At 40.9% G+C, this 22,360-nt stretch overlaps 1 protein-coding gene across 1 annotated transcript in view; it reads right to left on the bottom strand.

The window, feature by feature from the left end:
- The window catches only part of LOC139530526 (MAM domain-containing glycosylphosphatidylinositol anchor protein 1-like), a 292,852-nt gene that overhangs the window by 89,999 nt on the left and 180,493 nt on the right, over positions 1-22,360 (bottom strand). The window contains exon 7 of the mRNA XM_071327017.1: positions 5,707-5,976. Within this exon, the coding sequence (XP_071183118.1) occupies positions 5,707-5,976 (270 nt within the window). The remainder of the gene's footprint in view (positions 1-5,706; positions 5,977-22,360) is intronic.

Raw genomic sequence — 22,360 nt, 5'->3', positions numbered from 1 at the left:
CAACAAACTGTCAGAAACCGTCACAGGGAAGCTCATCTGCGTGCTCGTCGTCCTCACCAGGGTCTTGACCTGTCTGCAGTTGAGCATCGTAACAGACTTCAGTAGGCAAGCGCTCACCTTCGATGGCCACTGGCATGCTGGAGAAGTGTGCTCTTCACGGATGAATCCCGGTTTCAACTGTGCAGGGCAGATGGCAGGCGTGTACGGAGTCGTGTGGGCTAGCGGTTTGTTGATGTAATTTCCTGTAGCTTATACCTGCCCACACCATAACCCCACCACCACGGGGCACTCTGTTCAGAACATAGAGAACACAATTGCATTTTATCAATGGCAATTTGAATGCACAGAGATACCGTAATGAGATCCTGGGGCCCATTGTCGTGCCATTCATCTGCTGCCATCGCCTCATGTTTCAGCATGATCATGCACAGACCCATGTCGCAAGGATCTGTAAACAATTTCTGGAAGCTGAAAATGTCCAAGTTCTTCCATGGCCTGCGTACTCACGAGACATGTCACCCATTGAGCATGGTTGGGATGCTCTGGATCGACATGTACGACAGCGTGTTCCAGTTCCCGCCAGTTCCCGATGGGGTTCTCGGGGTGATGAGAGGTGTTGGGTTTGCGCCAGACATAGCGTTTTCCTTGATGGCCAAAAAGCTCAATTTTAGTCTCATCTGACCAGAGTACCTTCTTCCATATGTTTGGGGAGTCTCCCTCATTCCTTTTGGCAAACAACAAACCTGTTTGCTTATTTTTTTCTTTAAGAAATTACTTTTTTCTGGCCACTCTTCCTTTACGGAAGCTCTGTGGAGTGTGCGGCTTAAAGTGGTCCTATGGACAGATACTCCAATCTCCGCTGTGGAGCTTTGCAGCTCCTTCAGGGTTATCTTTGGTCTTTTTTTTGCCTCTCTGATTAATACCCTCCTTGCCTGGTCCGTGAGTTTTGGCTCTCTTGGCAGGTTTGTTGTGGTGTCATAGTCTTTAAATTGTTTAATAATGGATTTAATGGTGCTCCGTGGGATGTTCAAAGTTTCAGATATTTTTTTATAACTCAACCCTGATATGTACTTCTCCACAACTTTGTCCCTGACCTGTTTGGAGAGCTCCTTGGTCTTCATGGTGCCCCTTGCTTTGTGGTGTTGCAGACTCTGGGGCCTTTCAGAACAGGTGTATATATACTGAGATCATGTGACAGATCATGTGACACTTAGAATGCACACAGGTGGACTTTATTTAACTAATTATGTGACTTCTGAAGGTAATTGGTTGCACCAGATCTTATTTAGGGGCTTCATAGCAAAGGGGGTGAATACATATGCACCCCCCACTTTTCCATGTATTATCAAGTAATTTTTTTAATTTCACTTCACCAATTTGGACTATTTTGTGTATGTCCATTACATGAAATCCAAATAAAAATCTATTTAAGTTACAGGTTGTAATGCAACAAAATAGGAAAAACGCCAAGGTGGATGAATACTTTTGCAAGGCACTGTACCCGACACTGCCGTTCTGTCCTGCCGATGCATATAAAAAAACAGCTTGAATATTAACCATGTCCTTGTTCAGCCAATTTTCAAAGAAACATAGGGTATTCCAGTTCTTCAGGTCCCGTTGATAGGATAGTCTCGAACGAAGCTTATCCAGTTTGTTCTCCAGTGATTGTACATTCGCCAATAGAACAGATGGTAGAGGCGTTTTATTTAATCGCCGCTGTAGTTTAATCAGGGTACCTAGTTTAATCAGGGTACCCGCACGTCGGCCTCTACATTGCCGTCTCTTTCTCTTCCCGAGTGTCAGGGATTAGGGCCTGGTCCGGGGTGAGCAGTATGTCCTGCGCTGCCAGTTCATTGAAATAGACATCTTCATCCAAATTGAGGTTAGTGATAGCTGTTTTAATGTCCAGAAGCTATTTTCGGTCATATGAAACAATAGAAGAAAAGTTAAGATCAGCTCAAAAAATAACACAAAATAGCGGAATTGTTAAAGAGCCCGAGAATCGTAGGAATTTATGGTAAGTTGAATTGCATGTGCAGATATCAGAGGAGAGTTGGGGGAATGTATGGAAAACACTATATAAAGCCACTACATAACCAAACAAGGGCGTTCCAATTCAATGTACAAAATATTTTTTTTAGTCCTGATAAACTTAATAAAATGAACAAAGAAATATCTGCTATGTGTTGGACGAAGTGTGGATAAATAGGTACTTTAACACATATACAGTATTTAGGCAAAATCCAGTAATTAGTTTAGAAATTCTGCATGTTATACAGGATATCACATGCATTAATATTCACCCAGACACATTTCATCTCCTTCTAGGTATTGTTCCTGTGCATACACTCCACTCCTATCCACTTAAACTGATACACATTTCTTTGCTTCGGCTAAAAGATCATCTGGAAAAATGAACATGCATCCTCAAAAGAAATGTAGTTTACGAAAGTTCAATCAGTAAGGCTGGTCTGATTTGATTTGGATCTCTTTTAGTTGTCATTTGGACTAATCTTCCAAGAGTCCTTAAACATGAAATACAATTTATACATTTTCACATATAACACACTGTTACAAACAGACATAATACACTGACATATTGACCAGATAAATAGTGGTCTGAATGGATCGTCACTTTTCATTCATCAAGTAAACTCGTATAATTCAAATCAAATCAAATTTAAATTGTATTTGTCACATGTGCCAATTACAACAGGTGTAGACCTTACAGTGAAATGCTTACTTACAAGCCCTTAACCAACAATGCAGTTTTAAGAAAATCCCTAAAAAAGTAAAAGATAAGAATAACAAATAATTAAAGAGCAGCAGTAAATAACAATAGCGGGGCTATATACAGTCGTGGCCAAAAGTTTTGAGAATGGCACAAATATTATTTTTCACAAAATCTGCTGCCGCAGTTTGTATGATGGCAATTTGCATATACTCCAGAATGTTATGAACAGTGATCAGATGAATTGCAATTAATTGAAAAGTCCCTCTTTGCCATGCAAATGAACTGAATCCCCCAAAAACATTTCCACTGCATTTCAGCCCTGCCACAGAAAGGACCAGCTGATATCATGTCAGTGATTCTCTCGTTAACACAGGTGTGAGGGTTGACGAGGACAAGGCTGGAGATCACTCTGTCATGCTGATTGAGTTTGAATAACAGACTGGAAGCTTCAAAAGGAGGGTGGTGCTTGGAATCATTGTTCTTCCTCTGTCAATCATGGTTACCTGCAAGGAAACACGTGCCGTCATCATTGCATTGCACAAAAAGGGCTTCACAGGCAAGCATATTGCTGCCAGTAAGATTGCACCTAAATCAACCATTTATCGGATCATCAAGAACTTCAAGGAGAGCGGTTCAATTGTTGTGAAGAAGGTTTCTGTGCCTCCAAGAAAGTACAGCAAGAGCCAGAATCATCTCCTAAAGTTGATTCAGCTGCTGGATCGGGGCACCACCAGTACAGAGCTTGCTCAGGAATGGCCGCAGGCAGGTGTGAGTGCATCTGCACGCACAGTGAGGCGAAGACTTTTGGAGGATGGCCCGGTGTCAAGAAGGGTAGCAAAGAAGCCACTTCTCTCCAGGAAAAACATCAGGGACAGACTGATATTCTGCAAAAAGTACAGGGATTGGACTGCTGAGGACTGGGGTAAAGTCATTTTCTCTGATGAATCCCTTTTCCGATTGTTTGGGGCATCCGGAAAAAAGCTTGTCCGGAGAAGACAAGGTGAGCGCTACCATCCAGTCCTGTGTCATGCCAACAGCAAAGCATCCTGAGACCATTCATGTGTGGGGTTGCTTCTCAGCCAAGGGGGTGGGCTCACTCACAATTTTGCCTTAGAACACAGCCATGAATAAAGAATGTTACCAACACATCCTCCGAGAGCAACTTCTCCCAACCATACAGGAACAGTTTGGTGACGAACAATGCCTTTTCCAGCATGATGGAGCACCTTTCCATAAGGCAAAAGTGATAACTAAGTGGCTCGGGGAACAAATACTATACTTCAGTATTCCATAGTAATTATACTTCAGTATTCCATAGTAACATCTGACAAAAATATCTAAAGACACTGAAGCAGCAAACTTTGTGGAAATTAATATTTGTGTCATTCTCAAAACTTTTGGCCACGACTACACAGGGGGTACCGGTACAGAGTCAATGTCAATGTGCGGAGGCACCGGTGTCGAGGTAATTGAGGTAATATATATATGTAGGTAGAGTTATTCACATCGCTTCCTATCTCACTCATCAGCATAGCAGGTATATATATGGTAGTGGTTATAATGTTACCTCATCAGCATAGTAGATATTTATAGGGTCGTGTCATAATGGTACCTCTTCAGCTTAGTGTCACCTCTCTCCTTTACTATAAGCAAGCGTGTGGAATGTCATTCACCTATTAAATTTGGCCTATGAGCGTGGCACACGAAGGCAATTCCACCATGATTAATGATTAACCTATGGGCTCACTCATGCAAAAATCCCTTTCCTTTCTTTCAACCAATGGGCATGAAGCTCGTGGAGTATTTATACGTTAACTCAAACCTTGTGTCGCCCACTTACTGTTTCGCAACAAGTCTTCCAACGACCTTCCACCTCCCCACCACCAACTGAAAGCCAGTCATCGGATCCCCATTTTCCCAGTACAGTTAAGTGTGTACTAGACTGAAATGTGGTTAGGTTTATACGGGGAACTTGCTGACATGGAGAGAATGACATCAATCTTGCGACAAAGACAGCATAGGTAAGAAGATGTCTGGTCAGAGTTCCTGACATTGTGCTGGTTTAATTGAGTAATTTCTGGATTTTTGTTCTTTTTTTTCTCTGATGTGGCTTCACCCATATTGTATTCGTATTCAGACTCTTTGTTCTATACAGGGAAAATGTATTCTTAACATATGAATCTCACTGGAGCGTTGTGCTGTACATGCTCTTTATGTGCTCTTGAATAAAAACATACAACATCTGGACTCTTCACTGGCCACTCTTTTATGTGTGTTTGGGGTTGTTGTCATGCTGGAAGACCCACACGGCTTTTGGACTCAAGATGATGGTGGATCTTTGATGTTATGGGCCTATTTTGCTACCACTGGTTCTGGGGCACTTAAGGTCAATGGCACACTGAACTTTATCCATTGCAAGGACATTTTAGCCAAAAACTTCGCCGCAAGTGGATGGATAGTTGACCACAAAATCTAAATTTTGCAATGGCCATATAAGATTTTTGAACCCCATTGAACATCTGCTTTGAATTGAAGAGGGCAGTCTAAGGATATCAAGGATCTGCCAAGATTCTGTATGGAGGAAGGGTTTTTAGAAAAGGCTCAGTGCCATTATCCTCGCAAGGTGAGGTATTGAATGGTATTGAAAACAGAGGTGCCAATCATTTTGACCCCTTTCTTTTTGAGAAAAAAACACTACTTGTTAAACAAAATCTCTTTCTTTGAGCAATTGTATTAGTATAAAATAATATAATTTCCCCATTATCTTAGCATACAATAATATACTGTAGCTCAGTTTTCGTGTTATTTTTTTGTATTGTCTTTTTTGATCAACTTTATCAAGGGTGCCAATAATTTCAGATCCGACTGTATATCACTGCAAACAGTCAAACACAGACACACACTACTGTATATCAGTGCAAATTCAAACCCTCTAGACATGCCCAAACGGTCAAACATAAACACACACTGACTTCGGACGAGGAGGTTGACGTTCCTCTTGGCCGGGTTCCCCACATTGTTGACTGCAGTGCAGTTGTAGAAGCCTGAGTCGGCGGGCGTCACCGAGCGCAACTCCAGAGTCCCGTCTCTTACCAACGAGTTTCTCGGCAACGGGTTCAGGTAGCGCGACCAGGTGACGGTGGGTTTAGGCAATCCGGCGGTCACCTCGCATGACAGGGTCACGTCCTTCCCGGGGTCTACCACCAAGGATTCGTTGACAGAAAGCCGTAGAGCAGGGGGAGCTGAGGGAAGAGGAGGGGGAGAAGAGTGGCGAAGGTGTGAGTTTGTCATTTTTTAAATATGTATTCATGGAATTTTCTACATTGTTGTTAGAGAGAGCAGGGGTAACTCAGGAAGAGTGGGAGTGGAGACAATGAAGAATCACAGATCCATGCACGCATTCCATACGCATGCTCACACACACACACACACACACACACACACACACACATCTGCCTTCCGGACAGGTTGTACTGTAAACCCAGAGCTGTGTAGACATTAAATGTAGATTATATCTTTAGCTGTGTCTGTCTTCAACCACATTCATTAAAGACTCCATTACAAGCATCCCTCTCTTGGAGTCCCCAAACAACTAGACACACACACACACACACACACACACACACAGATCTGCCTTCCGGACAGGTTGTACTGTAAACCCAGAGCTGTGTAGACATTAAATGTAGATTATATCTTTAGCTGTGTCTGTCTTCAACCACATTCATTAAAGACTCCATTACAAGCATCCCTCTCTTGGAGTCCCCAAACAACTAGACACTGACAAAGTGCACCAAACAAGTAATCTACAGCAGATTCAAAATACTCTTCACTAATAAGATATGAGCTAAATTAATATCATTTTTTAAGAGTAAGATTATAGCAGTGCACTCACTGTATCATTTGATAACTAAATAGCAACATGTGGTATTTGAAAGGGTTAAAAATATACAGTTGACCTGTTGCATACATCTGTGTTGATTTGTAAAGCAAGCTCTATTAAATGTTCCCTTTACCTCTCATTTCTGTTGATCCAGAGACAGATGGAAAGAATGTGGGCATCACACTCACTCCCTTAAACAGACATTATTCATTTTGAAAAGATGCATGTCCATTTGGTCTTGATACCTATGCACCCCATACAGCATTAGTCTGAAATACTTTACATTAAGTTGCTCATAACTTTGTAGTAAAACTAGTAATAACATATTAACATTTGTTACATAGTACTTGAATAGCTGCATGTATTGCAAATTAATTCCATGGCAGGCATTGTGACCGCCATCAAGTCATAAGCCACCAAAACAATTAAAAAGTCAAGATTTTCTAATTTCAGAACTGTCCTTTATGGAACAACTGTAGAACGACCTTAAATACAGTATGCAGAGAACATAGAGAGGGCAAAAAACACCAGAACGCCTGTCAGAGATCGATAGCAGCTCAACACATTGGAAATACAGAAGGCAATGCCAGGAAGAGTGAAACAAAACACTCAAGAGCAGACAAAGGAGGAAAAAAAGACAGGGTCGTGTCTGGGAGGAGAAAAAGGGCAACTCCAAAGGGACATTAATCGTCGAAGATGCAGTTCAACATGGAATTTTGTGCCCTGACTGTGCCCCGGGCCACTGTGCTGTTGGAGAGCAGATGCTGGAAGAGTGTGGGACTGCTGTACCACATACAATGTGTGGCCCTTCCCGAGATGAGGAGCTGTGATATTTACAAAGACTTACAAACACTTGGGTGCCAGTTAGGTAATGCAATATTCATAGCAACTTCCAGGCAACTAACTGCTATTAAGTTACTGTGAAATGTGATGAAAGGTGCTCAACCTTTGCAACTTAACAGAACACACTTTATTTGGATAGTCCGGATAGCAACTGCTTGCTAAAGTTACAGTTAGAATAAGGGTTAGGGCTGGTAAATGTTACTGATAGTCTGTAGAGCATCTACAGATGGATTATCCAAATAAAGTGTTTCCCATAACCATAACCACTGGTACACTTCCAATGACCATTGGCACAAATACAAAAAATCTGGAACTTGTTGCTTACCGTGCTTTCAATGCAACCAGTAGCCTGTAGTGTACGGTAAAACTTTTTAAACCATCACAGCAGTAAAGAACCCTTAATGATATGCAAAAAAAAAAATTGTTAGACATATCACCCTCACCACTGACAAAGAACCGCTCAATAACCTTGTTTTTGTGTGGCTGTACAACCATTCTGTTCTTTCGCTCTTCACCATGTTTTCCTTTATACCATGAAATGTTACACTGTTAAAAAGTTCATGTAATTTTACAGTACACTACAGGCTACTGCTTGCAGTGAAAGAACAGTAAACAACAATTATTACAGAATTTTGTGTATTTGTGCCAACAGTCAGTGGAAGTGTTGTACCAGTTCAAGTGGCTGATGGTTATGTTGATCAAAGGTTTATCACCACTTTTAATACTGTCAGTTCTGCCATCTTTGCAAAAGCATGTGACAATAAAGAGCTGCACTGTTGAGTTTATTATGCATTTCACAGTAACCTAATGGCAGTTAGTTGCTTGGATATTGTTGTGAATATTGGGTTAGCTCCACTGTAAGAAAATCCCTTAACTGTCACAGTAAATGATTATATAATCAACAGTTATGTACTGTATAAACAGAATCCATTAGATTACAGTAATTTACTTAGCGTTGTGGGAAAAAAAATGTAACACTACCAAGTAAAACACAGTAGCAGTTCACTTACTATTTTTGTGAATATTCAAGCTAGAATGCCACACAAAAAGCACATGGGCAACACAATCAAAGCACATCCTCTGAAGCATGAGAGATTAAGAATTTTAGAAGAATTTAATATTATATTCTAGTTAATCTGTACCTGTTTTGATATTTTATATGCATTGCTTTGTTTGTGGCCATGCTGTTTTCAATTATAGAAATAAATATACAATCAGAGAGGTACATTTGAAGTCGGAAGTTTACATACATCTTAGCCAAATACTACATTTAAACTCAGTTTTTCACAATTCCTGACATTTAATCCGAGTAAATATTCCCAGTTTTAGGTCAGTTAGGATCACCACATTATTTTAAGAATGTGAAATGTCAGAATAATAGTAGAGAGAATGATTTATTTCAGCTTTCATTTCTTTCATCACACTCCCAGTGGGTCAGAAGTTTACATACACTCAATTAGTATTTGGTAGCATTGCCTTTAAATTGTTTAACTTGGGTAAAATGTCTCGGGTAGCCTACCACAAGCTTCCCACAATAAGTTGGCTGAATTTTGGCCCATTCCTCTTGACAGATTGATGTAACTGAGTCAGGTTTGTTGGCCTCCTTGCTCGCACAGGCTTTTTCAGTTCTGTTCACAAATGTTCTATAGGATTGAGGTCAGGGCTTTGTGATGGCCACTCCAATACCTTGACTTTGTTGTCCTTAAGCCATTTTGCCACAACTTTGGAATGCTTGGGGTCATTGTCCATTTGGAAGACCCATTTGCGACCAAGCTTTAACTTCCTGACTGATGTCTTGAGATGTTGCTTCAATATATCCACATAATTTTCCTCCTCATGATGACATCTATTTTGTGAAGTGCACCAGTCCCTCCTGCAGCAAACCACCCCCACAACATGATGCTGCCACCCCCGTGCTTCACGGTTGGGATGTTGTTCTTCGGCTTGCAAGCCTCCCACCTTTTCCTCCAAACATAATAACGGTAATTATGGCCAAACAGTTCAAATGATGTCATGGCTTTAGACAATTCTGATAGGCTAATTGACATCAAGGCCTACCTTCAAACTCAGTGCCTCTATGCTCGACATCATGGGAAAATCAAAAGAAATCAGCCAAGACCTCAGAAAAAAAATTGTAGACCTCAATAAAGTCTGGATCATCCATGGGAGCAATTTCCAAATGCCTGAAGGTACCACGTTCATTTGTACAAACAATAGCACGTACGTATAAACACCATGGGATCAAACAGCCATCATATCGCTTCTGTCTCCTAGAGATGAACGTACTTTGGTGCGAAAAGTGCAAATCAATCCCAGAACAGCAAAGGACCTTGTGAAGATGCTGGAGGAAACAGGTACAAAAGTATCTACATCCACAGTAAAACGAGTCCTATATCGACATAACCTGAAAGGCCGCTCAGCAAGGAAGAAGCCACTGCTCCAAATCCGCCATAGAACAGCCAGACTACGGTTTGCAACTGCACATGGGGACAAAGATCGTATTTTTTGGAGAAATGTCCTCTGGTCCGATGAAACAAAAATAGTTTTTGTCACAACCCGGCTCGTGGGAAGTGACAAAGAGCTCTTATAGGATCAGGGCACAAATAATAATATAATATTAATCAATCATTTTGCTGTTTATTTCACCATCTTACATGTTCATCAAAAATTGTGAATAACTCACCACGGGTTAATGAGAAGGGTGTGCTTGAAAGGATGCAGATAACGCTGCAATGTTGGGTTGTATTGGAGAGTCTCAGTCTTAAATCATTTTCCACACACAGTCTGTGCCCGTATTTAGTTTTCATGCTAGTGAGGGCTGAGAATCCACTTTCACATAGGTACGTGTTTGCAAATGGCATCGGTGTCTTAACAGCGTGATTTGCCAAGGCAGGATACTCTGAGCGCAGCCCTATCCAGAAATATGGCAGTGGCTTTTGATTAAATTCAATTTTCACAGAACCGCTTGTTGCAATTTCGATGAGGCTCTCTTGTTCAGATATCGGTAAGTGGACTGGAGGCAGGGCATGAAAGGGATAACGAATCCAGTTGTTTGTGTTGTCCGTTACGGGAAAGTACCTGCGTAACTGCGCAACCAGCTCACTCAGGTGCTTCGCTATATCACATTTGACATTGTCCGTAAGCTTGAGTTCATTTGCACACAAAAAATCACACAATGATGGAAAGATTTGTGTGTTGTCCTTGTTAATGCAGACAGAGAAGAGCTCCAACTTCTTGTCCCACACATTGAATATAGTTGCGGAGAGTATTTGTAATCCTAGATTCAGATCATTCAGGTGAGAAAAAACATCACCCAGATAGGCCAGTCGTGTGAGAAACTCGTCATCATCAAATCGGTCAGACAAGTGAAAATGATGGTCAGTAAAGAAAACTTTAAGCTCGTCTCTCAATTAAAAAAACGTGTCAATACTTTGAAAACCAGCGCACTTCTGTATGTTGTAAAAGTGTTACATGGTCGCTGCCCATATCATTGCATAATGCAGAAAATACACGAGAGTTCAGGGGCCTTGCTTTAACAAAGTTAACCATTTTCACTGTAGTGAAAAACGTATTTCAAGCTGTCAGGCATTCCCTTGGCAGCAAGAGCCTCTCGGTGGATGCTGCAGTGTACCCAAGTGGTGTCGGGAGCAACTGCTTGCACGCGCGTTACAACTCCACTATGTCTCCCTGTCATGGCTTTTGCTCCATCACTACAGATACCAACACATCTTGACCACCAAAGTCCATTTGACGTCACAAATCTGTCCAGTACTTTCAAAATATCCTCTCCTGTTGTCCTGGTTTCCAGTAGTTTGCAGAAGAGGATGTCTTCCTAATTGACCCCCCATAAACGTAACGGACATATACCAGGAGCTATGCCAGGCCCGCCACATCTGTTGACTCATCCTGCTGTAACACATAGAATTCACTGACTTGTGAATTCACTGACTGCGAAGCAGTAATTGTTTCAAAACATATCCTGCCATGTCACTGATGCGTCTCTGAAACAGTGAAACGAAGCTACTATGGAATATAACGTTGCAGATAAAGTTCGGAATGACACAATTTCATGTGTACAACATCTAAAGACCTGCATCACTATACTGCTAGGCTTTTCCATTTCTAAAAGGACATATTTAGGTGTTTTGTAGTACTTTTTCATGTTTTTTCAAACGCCCCAAAAACAAGTGAAATTGTTAAAAAGTGTCTGGACCCTTCTATGACATGCTATTTACATCAAAAATAGTGATTTGGTTGTAATAAAGCTACATTTTCCTTTAAGATGAAATCGTCAACCCTGCTACGGTCAACCCTGTTACTTTATTTGGCACTTACTAATTTGGTTATTTAACCTCTTGAGATGGGAACACTTGTTTTTTATGAACTTGAAAATGTGCTCTTCACTAGGTGAAACCAAGCTACACTTCTTAAAATGCACCAGTTATTTGTTATGTTACTGCAAATAATATGGGAATCTAACTGTAATATGAAGCCATGTTGGACTTCAATGAAAACTGTCTGATCCTAAGGCCCAAAAGAAAACCTTCTCTAGCTTGAAGAAAAAAGCGAACACTTTTTGTGTCCTAAATGGCACCGTATTACTATAATGCACTACTTTTGACCAGAGCCTCATGGTCCCTTCAAATGTATTGCACTAGACAGGGATTAGGGTGCCATTTGGGACACAGATCTGTCTGTCGGGTCCACTAGAGCAGTGGTTCTTAAACCTCTCCTCGGGGACCCCCATTTGTTCCATGTATTTGATATATTCCAGAGCTAGCACACCTGATTCAACTTGTCAAATAATCATCAAGCCCTTGATGAGATGAATCAAGTGAGCTAGTGTAACCGATGTGAAATGACTAGCTAGTTAGCGGGGTGCGCGCTAATAACGTTTCAATCGGTGACGTCACTCGATCTGAGACCTTGAAGTAGTTGTTCTCCTTGCTCTGCAAAGGCTGCGTCTTTTGTGGAGCGATGGGTAACGATGTTTCGAGGGTGGCTGTTGTTGATGTGTGCAGAGGGTCCCTGGTTCGACCCCAGGTAGGGGCGAGGAGAGGGACGGAAGCAATACTGTTACTCTAGTTCAGGGCTAAAACAAAATTGTGAAACGTCTGGGGTACACGAGGAGAGGTTTGAGAACAGCTGCACAAGAGAAACAGCCGCTTATAAGTCTCAATAATGTGTCTCTTATTCGTCCATCACATAAAAAAATTGATTCACAGGAACAGAAAAGTACAAAAAATAAGAGAAAGAGAGAAGGAAAAACTCTGGGTGAGAAGTTTCGCTTCAATTTCTTGGTGAAGACAAAAAAAGAGAAAGAGGGAGGGAAAACCCCCACAGAGGAAGAGGCCGGGTGGAGAAGTATTGCTTCAATTGCCCACTAGTGCGGGAGGGCAGAAGTGAGATTAGGGTGTTTGTCCCAAAGTAATGGGATTGATGTGTTCCTAGTGGGGTTTACAGCGAGGTAACAAATGGGAAACATTTGTAAAGTCATCTCGCAGCGTTCGCACTCACACAGACAGACACACTCACACAGACAGAGACAGACACAGACACACAGTCACACACACATTCATACAAGAGCAATACAAGAGCAAATCTAGTGGAGAGAGGGATGGAGAGGAGGGGTGGTTAGAGAGGAAGAACACATGGATAAATGAAGGAGGAGAGCTAATAATGATAGCGGAAGGAGGAGAAGAAAAAGCACTGTGTCTAGAGAGAGAATGGGAGAGATGGAGAATGCCAGAGAGAGAGAGACATAGATAGATGGTTTAGGGAATACCGAGCTGAGGAAGTAAAGAAATAAGTGGTAAAAAGATGAGAAAGAGGTGGGTGTTTTCTGTCCGTTATGCATGTGGCACATATAAAAGTAGTTTACTATATGAATAAGCGGTAACGCTTTATCTTACAGTAAGTTACTTTAAAGGTGCCAAACAGTCATTCTGATTCCCATGTAAAATAGCATTTTGAAAATATCACCCATAAACATTTTTGGGAATAGAAATGCTCAACATTTTTGACAAATGTAAATCTCTCATGGCTAACTACCAGGAAGTTTGAAAAGACAGGCTGAGTGGGCTGGGAGCTTATATTCATGAACTCACCTTGACTGGCATCTCTTTGATACGCAAACGTCAAGAAACTTAGATGTAGTGAGCAGTTAGCATCAACATAATCTCAAACAAATGTGGTGATACACAAAGCAATTTAAACAACATTGAATTTGCATCACCACCGATGTCATTTTATTTTTTTATTTTTTTACATCTCCCGTTTGGCATGTCTTGGATGCGGTTCACAGCAGCACTGACCCGCCCTTTTGTTCCATGCAGGCTGAAGACCTAGCTAGCCAGCAAACTAGCTAACACCAGACACAGATGAAAGGGACGCATATACAGTAAGTATATTTGCCATAGATTAATAGTGTAAACTTGCAATATTTGCTGACACACTACAGTCAAATTTTGGCACCAGCAGAGTAGCTATCTAGCTATATAAACCACGCCCCTTTGCAAACACGCCTTCTCCGATGTTCGTTACAATGCCGTTGTTATTTAATTTAGGTAAGAGAATATTATGTTACCATTTGTGTATTAAAATGAGAGTTTGAGTGATGTCACCCGATCCCCTTAATAATCCCGCCTCCTGAATCTAAGTATTTGACGTGGGGGAGCGGTCCAGTAACTTTATGATCAAACTTTATCAATGTAGAAGCAACATTTTTCATACTTTGGTCAACATACTTTGATCTGGTTTCATCCACATATCATCCAATTTCATGATTTCGACTGTTAATGGCCTTTAACTTTACCTTCATTTATTACTGAAATAAGTATAGATAGAAGAGCTACAATTTTACCCCCCCCCCCCCCCCACTAAGTCTCAAGACTCATCAATTAAATTATGTCTACAGCGTCACCCCTCTCCATGCACCTGTTGATGACACTACCATTTAGCTACCATATTCATAACCACGTTGTACATGTGCTGTGGTGTAGCTATAGTTATGTGCTGTTACACAGTCTTCAACAGAACTGATCATATGAACTCTTAACTATGAAGTCCAGATACCTTCCAGAATATATCATGACAGGGTGAAAACATTTTGTAATCACACACACCCGTGACAACCGAAAATAGCCATGTCAAATGAGGCGTCACTATAGCCACTGCACACAGCAACAGATGAAAGTGATTAATGCACACACAAACCCGAAAACACAACAACCTCATTAAACCAATTTATCATCGGCAGCAACTCAATACCGGCTGTCTCAATTAGCAAAGACTTCATTGAATTGCTGCGATGCGCAGTGAGCACGGAGGTTGTTGTTCTTGATAACGTTTGGTCTCTTCCTCAATGTAACCTGAAGAAAACTGGTCTATTCCCTTTAATAAAGTGCACTACTTTTGACCGATAGGGGGAAAAGGGTGCTATTTGGGATGCACACTGATGTCTCACTGTTTGGCTTTGAGCTGTCAGATATTGTACAGTGTGTAGCATGTGTAAAGGGTGATTTTATATACTTTGCATAACATACAGTAAACAAGCTTGGCTATGTATGGCACTCAATGTTTAACAGGCGTTGGCGTGGAGGTAAACGTACTCTCCCAAGGGGAACCTATAGTCAAATGGCTCTGATGTGAAACACTTCTATACTCCAATGTCCCTTGTACTACGAGGCACTTTTTTTTTTTAAAGATCTGATTATAGCTCGTTACTCTAGCAAACTATGTCTCTCTCACTCACATATGAGTTTTACACACTTGTTCCCTGCTCTAGCATCCTCTCTCTCTCACACACAGACACACACGCACACACACACTCACAAATGCTGGGTTAAAATCAACCCAATTTGGGTTCTTCGGTACCCCATCGCTGGGTAAATATTGGATAGATCACACACTGGGTTATTTTGACTTAGTCAGTTGGGTTGCATGAATAACCCAACATGTACTGTAAAAACAAATCCTGTTGTTTTTACAGTAACTTACTTGCAGCTGGTAAGTTACTGTAAAAAAGGTACAGTATGTTACTGTAAATTCCAAATAAACTTTGGTTTAACAGTACATGACTGTAAAAAAAGCACAGTATGTTACCATAAATTTACAGTGATGGTTGTTAAACCAAAGTTTATTTGGAATGTATAGTAACATAATGTGACTTACAGGTAACTGGCAGCTAAGTAAGTTACCGTAAAAACAATATTTTTTGGACATTGTGAGATTACAGAAACATGGGTTCATTTAAAGCTCCAATGCAGCTATTTTATCTCAATATCAAATAATTTCTGGGTAACAATTAAGTAAATTACTGTGATTTTTTAAAAATTAAAATGGTCAAAAATCATTTAAAAAATGCTTCTTTGCAAAGAGCAATTTCTCAAACAAGAATTTTGCTAGGGATGTCTGAGAGGTCTGAGTGGGGAGGGGAAAACTGAAAACTAGCTGTTATTGGCCGGGAGGTTTGGAACTCTCTTTCTAATTGGCCTATTAACTCATTTACCACCTTGAATGTCACCAGGTAGGCCAAAACTCTATCCCAACAAACAAGCTGAAATTTCAGGTGGTCCTTTCAAACAGGTCTTACACTAAAAGGGCATTATCATAATTTTCTCAGTATTATTCCAACCTCATAGTGTGGAAATGCCCTGTATATATAAAACACAGGCAGAAAAAAGTCATCGTTCAACCTGTGATAACTATACAACAGAACAGATGAACGGAATTACGTTTACTCTCATGGGTGGCTAATGTAACAATCTGAAAGCCTCGCCCCTACTAAACTACACCTCCAGTCTTCTGATCTGACCCGCTGGGTCATATTTCAACAAACCAGCACCAATAACCCAGCATCAACAATCCAACACTGTTCTTTTTATAGAAAACAACCCAACTAAGTGACCCATTGCCTACAACCCAGAAGTTGGGTCAACCAAACAACCCAGCATTTTTTTTATGTGGCCCAATGCCCTTAACCGCCAGGCTACCTGCCGACACCCCACACAGAGGACACACGCACGCCTTTATACCATTATCTTTGGGTCCCGAGACGCCATCTAAGTGTTCTAGTAGTGTCTCTGTCGTGAGTGTTCTCCACCCACTCTTATCACCACAGCAACTAGGACTGAGCATTGTGGAACTATTTATTATCTAGTCAGTCACTAATTAGGGGCCCAGACAGTAACTGGTGGCTAATAGGCCCCCGAAACATAAGGGGGAGTGGTGGAGGGTGGATTGGAGGACTTCTTTAGGTATAAAAAAAAGATTTAAAAAAAAGATTTGATAAAATATTGAATTTGGCCTTTACTGCTATAGCCCAGAGAAACACATTGAATAACACATTCTTAAATGTGACCCAACCGCCTTGATTCGGTCTGATGTAGCAAACTTTGAAATTGTGTTTTTTTACATTGGATAAAAGCAGAGACACAGAGCTAGAAAATGGTATATCATACACTGCACCTGTAACCTCACTTTTGAGAAAATGGCCCTTGAATTGTTTGGTAAACCTACTGGAGAGCTCTTCTTTGTCTAAACCCATTCAGCATTGTTCACACCCTCTTAAGCCAGCCCCACCCATCTCTTTAAGGATTCACATGTGAGGTCATGTGCTAAACAGTGAGTAGTGTAGTAAAGACTAAACCTAAAAGTGGTAAAAGTAGTAGCCTACAATAAGGAAAAATTCCAGGTAAATAGAAATATTTTATAAATATTAGATGACACTTACCCAGACACACTTGTCTAAATTGATGGGTCATGTGAAAGAAATGCTATAACCCCCAGCCACATCTTGCTAAGTGGATGAGTCTCTACAGAAGGTGTAAACGGTACAGTGAAATGGTTACTTGCATAGTAGCAAAATCAAAAATAGATAGTGTCAATATAAATAATATAGTACAAGAATAATATCAGTAACGATATCAGTGATAGATGAGGTAGTTATATGCATACAATCAGGGGTAAAGTGGCTGAGTAGCAGGATACAAAAAAAAATTGAAGCAGCAACATGTGTTAGGAGAGATCATTTGAATAGAGGCACTGCAGATAGTGCTGTTGACTGGGAATTCGCTCCCAGTGATGAACTGGTTCATTTGAACCACGCATGAACAAGGGAATTTATATTTTAAGAGACTGTTTCTGTCCTGCCCTTGACTTTGGTGCAGGGCATTGGATGTCCATAGCCTCTTTGTTGCCAAACTCCCGGATATTCTCAAAAAGATACGTTTGTCTAGCTGTGTCCAGTCCAGGTGGTGCTTGTACAGGCAGACCATCTATGGGAGGAAGGATGTCAGCGTTGCGCAGCAGCTGCAATCTGGTCCCGACTGAGTCTGAACACTCCTTGGCGACAACAACACCAGGCTCCAGATCATCGAAGCTGTAAAACAGGAAATAACAAAACAATTTAGAAGACATTACAACCTTGCATGACATCAATTCACCTCCCAAGTTTAGACAAGAAGAATAACCTCATACAATGAAATGAAAATGATTTTCACCTGAAGTGATGGTATCTTCTTGAACTGTGGCAGTGGCCTGAAGTACTGAGTCAGGTGTTATAGCAACCAATAGCTCTCCCCCAGCACCATACCATCTTCCAGTCCAACCAGCTGTGGGATGTTAACCCCTGTCTGGCAGATTGGCAGATCTGAAGACCTGAAAGCTGTTCCTCTGGCACTGCCAGCACAGGTCTGTCCTGGGCTTAGTGCTTGAGATGTGGGGCAGCAATTTTCTCCACAGATTCCTTAAGGAAGACAGCCCGACTACACGTACCTCTGGAAAATACAGAAATAATGTGAGATCAATAAAAGCTGTGCCAATCATGTTGGAGGTAAATTAAGTAATCAAAGCGTGTTGTTTATGCGTTACATACCAAGTGTTGTGTTTGATTCCTTGTAAAGACGTCTCACAGCTGCTTTTGTCATATGGGATGGCAGCAGCTTTCCACCAAAATATTTGTGTCCTGGGTGGCGTCCTGGTAATACTATTGCATTATCCTCTGCGTAGATGTTGATGAAGTTCACAACTCACTGCAAGTCCTCATTTCTTCATGTGTAACATGTGCTTGTTGGGCCAGCTGTCTTTTTGATGGGAGGCATTAGACCATTCTCCCTGAGTAGTGGAGGAGAGTCAGGCATGTTCTACTGATACTGAAAGACAAATTCCAGATATAAATATGTTGGCATTATTATACAATAAATAGCCGTAATCACCGCCAGACACACCTGGCTAACTTGATGGGTCATGTAAACATCTGGCGAAGTGGAGTCTTTTGTTAAGCAAAACAATGAACCATAATCCTAATCCATAGAGTACTAGCAATACAAACGGATTGTCATAGCTAGCTAGTTTGTCAAATAGGTTCAATGTTAGCTAGTTAGCTAGCTAACATTAGGCTATAACTAGCAATGCAAATGGAATTCTGAGATAACATTACTACACAGATCATACACGTAATGTTAGCTAGCAAGACAGCCATCTAACGTCAGCTAGCTAGCTAACAGTAAGCTTTAACTTGCAATGAAAACAACTTTCTGACAAAATTAGAAATGTACAATATCAAACAGTAACTAGACTCTTACCCGTACACGTTAATGTTACATGGATTAAAACTTTACGGCAGCCTGCAACCCATTTCATTAAATAAGACGTCCTGTGTCCTTTCCGTTTTGGATGTACAGCTTGCTTGGCCCGTTGTGTCAAGTCATTCTGGTTCACACAGATTGTGTGCAATTCCATAAGAATCATCAGATCTTTCTCCCTCTCCGTCACGGATGCCATGGTTGCTGTTAGTTTGAATATGTAATCCGGACACCGGTGTTTTATACAACAGCCTTCTGTGTTCTCTTTTCGACTCCCTCTGCATTTGCAATCAAATGCCAGAATTCTATTAATCTCATCATACTCTGTTTCTACCAGACATTCCACTGATTTCAAAACTCCTTCAACTTCTTCCGTGACAACAACACTGTTGATCGCCGTTTCTTCCCCATCACTGTCATCAGAAGGCTGATGTCTTCTTCAATTAATTTGTTTTGACCTAAATCAGGGATTTCCTCATCTTCTGATTCATTTTGAGAGTCATGGCACAATTGTCACCAGAAAGTGGTCCATTCCAACTTTTTCCCACTGACCTTTGTCGATAGCGCCTGATACATTCAGGACAGCAATGTTATTGCGAGCAGTAGCAACACATTTGCAGTTCTCCATGGCTAACTTTATATATTTCGAAAAAAAACTGCAGTAGGAAGGATTACATATAACAAGCAGCTCATTTTATAGACAGAAGATGCTACAGGCAGACCAATCTGAAACTCATCTCTCAAGTACAGCCCACTCATTATCTCAGCCAATCATGGCTAGCGGGAAGGTTCCTGATTTTTTCAGTAGTTAAACCAACTTGACTCGTAATGTAACAACTTTATTTGCTTGTGGGCATCAAAACAGAAAACACAATTTTCTTCGTGAGAGTCTCCCCTTTCCATGGAGTGGTCATAATGGTTTGTAGGTGAAATCATTCAGACGCTACAGAAGTTTTCGTGATTAGACCAATTTTTGGGATGTCTTATGGTCTGACAAACACCGCTCTAGCTCTGCCACCTTTCACCGCAGATGCGGAAGCGCGACATTGGCAGATGCGGTGGACAGATATCTCTATTTTAAACTGACGGATTATGATGGGGATTTTTTTATTATGTTACTTTGATTGACTCTAGGAGGTTAAAACAATAACGCCTTAATTCAAATGTAAAAATACTTTACTGCAACTCAGTAGCCAACTCAGAGCCCGATGACCTCATTTCAAGAACTGACGGGAGAAAGGAGTGCTAGACATTCATTGACGGAAGATGGCAGAAACTGAGGTTTTGTTTGAAACTGCTAGTGAGTCGAGTGAAGCTAATAGTACAGAAAGTGAGAATGAGTGGGTTACAGTCGCAAAGAAAAAGGGAAAGTATGTAAAGCTATGTTGGAAAATAGGAAACCATAGACTCGTTTTTGGTCGGTCAGGGTTTTGGATGAACCGAGGGATAGTGAAATGCTACATGTTATTAAAAAGGTGGACTTGTATTATTTATTGCAATGGTCATAAACTGTACAGCACAAACTGTGGAGAAGTTTAAGAAAATTGGAATCATTGTGAATGCCACTGAACATTTTTTGGGTCTTCGTGATTTTACAACCGAGGCGTTGCAGGAAATCCTGTTGGTGAATGTAGCTCCATCACAGGACCCTGAGCCTGTGTAGGGATGTATTTTGGAGTGGACTGTGATTGAAGAAGTATGGTTGTATTATTTATTTTATAGTTGACGTGTTTTATTTTGTATGATGTCATGTTACCCCTTTCCAGGAATATTTTTTATTCAATACCCCATCCAGCTGGTGGCGGTAATGTACCATTAACATTGGATGTCAAACGCCGTTAAACCTCATCAAAGAATAAGACCTTTTTTCAAGATGGTTGCTACCTACATTCCTGTTAGCGTTGTGAAGCATAAACAAAATAAAAACGGAATACATTGATACACACCGAAAGTCGGGACTCCACAGATTATGAGGATGTCTTATTTGTCTGCCTGTGACCTACCATTATTGATCACCAGCCCCGAGAGTCAAATGTTTATTTTACACAACATTTTCACCAAACAGCAAACATCTTACAAGGTAAGCTTCAATTTGATTTGTGTTTGAGCTATACCTACATGGGGGGTATGACATTAATTCTTAGGTTGGTAGGAACAAATCTAGCCTATTGGCAATGTTATCTGAGGACGTATGACTTAATGGCAACATAGAATGTCCACAGAGTGACTATATCTTTGCACAAGAAAATGATGATGTTTCCTGCTTACGTGCCATAGGCATCCATTACACAGGGGATTGGCTACTTTGCATCTTTACAGTCTTGTAGCCAATGAGATAAGCTTTCCAGGGATATGCAGTTGACCTGGGGGGGGACAAAGCAAGGCCTAGAACCTTTTAATGCGTAATGCGAACTATTGCTACCTGGCTCAGAGACGAGACCCACCAAGCATGCTACAATACATTGTAAATAGAATTCATCGCTTTAATTTCATCGCTTTAGAATAAAAGATGGCTTCTTAAGTGGGGAAAAAAGGTAAAAGCTAAGAATATCAAACAAGAAGCTAAAAAGAAGGCAGCTATGACTAAGTACACCGACACAGAAGCTTTTAATAAAATACTGGAGTAGCTTGTGGCACATTTCATCCAAACATAATCGTTTTCCCCAAGACCAAGGTAAACGACATGACAAAGAGCAGCGAGGGGGGCCATAGTTTGATCAGAACTAACAAGCTGCTTTTTGTGAAATGGAAGGACACTAGGGAAGTAACCATGCTCACCACAAAGCATAAGGCATTCAATAACGACCATGTCTCAAGGAGGGTGAAGGTTTCTGTAAAGTACTGCAATGCCAGCATGGGGGGTGTCATGACTCTCCTGTGAAGATCTGAAGGATCAGGTTACAGTGGGTCCTTTCTACAGCGACCTCTCTTTCCCGCAGAGGGGGAGAGGGGTGAAGTTGGCCATTTTATGATGGTTGTAAATACAGTTGAAGTCGGAAGTTTACATACACCTTAGCCAAATACATTTAAACTCAGTTTTTCACAATTCCTGACATTTAATCCTTGTAAAAATTCACTAACACTCTAGTAACCCTCTGTAGATATGCATTGGGACTATCAAAATAAAGTGAAAGGCTGTTTACTTGAGATCATATGCTAGAATCACTGGACAAATCCAAATGTCCAACCTTTTGACACTGGAGCAACTGAAGAAATAAATCAACAGGGAAACAAACAAACAATCACTATGCTTAAACTTGTCTTAGTGGTTGGTGATTAGTTGGTGATCAAGAAAGACATCATGTTAAAATCAATCTT

Source organism: Salvelinus alpinus, chromosome 9 (genome assembly GCF_045679555.1).
Source record: "Salvelinus alpinus chromosome 9, SLU_Salpinus.1, whole genome shotgun sequence".
Lineage (NCBI taxonomy): Eukaryota > Metazoa > Chordata > Actinopteri > Salmoniformes > Salmonidae > Salvelinus > Salvelinus alpinus.
Note: the sequence above shows the minus strand (reverse complement) of the source record. Positions and strands in the feature narration are given on the sequence as shown.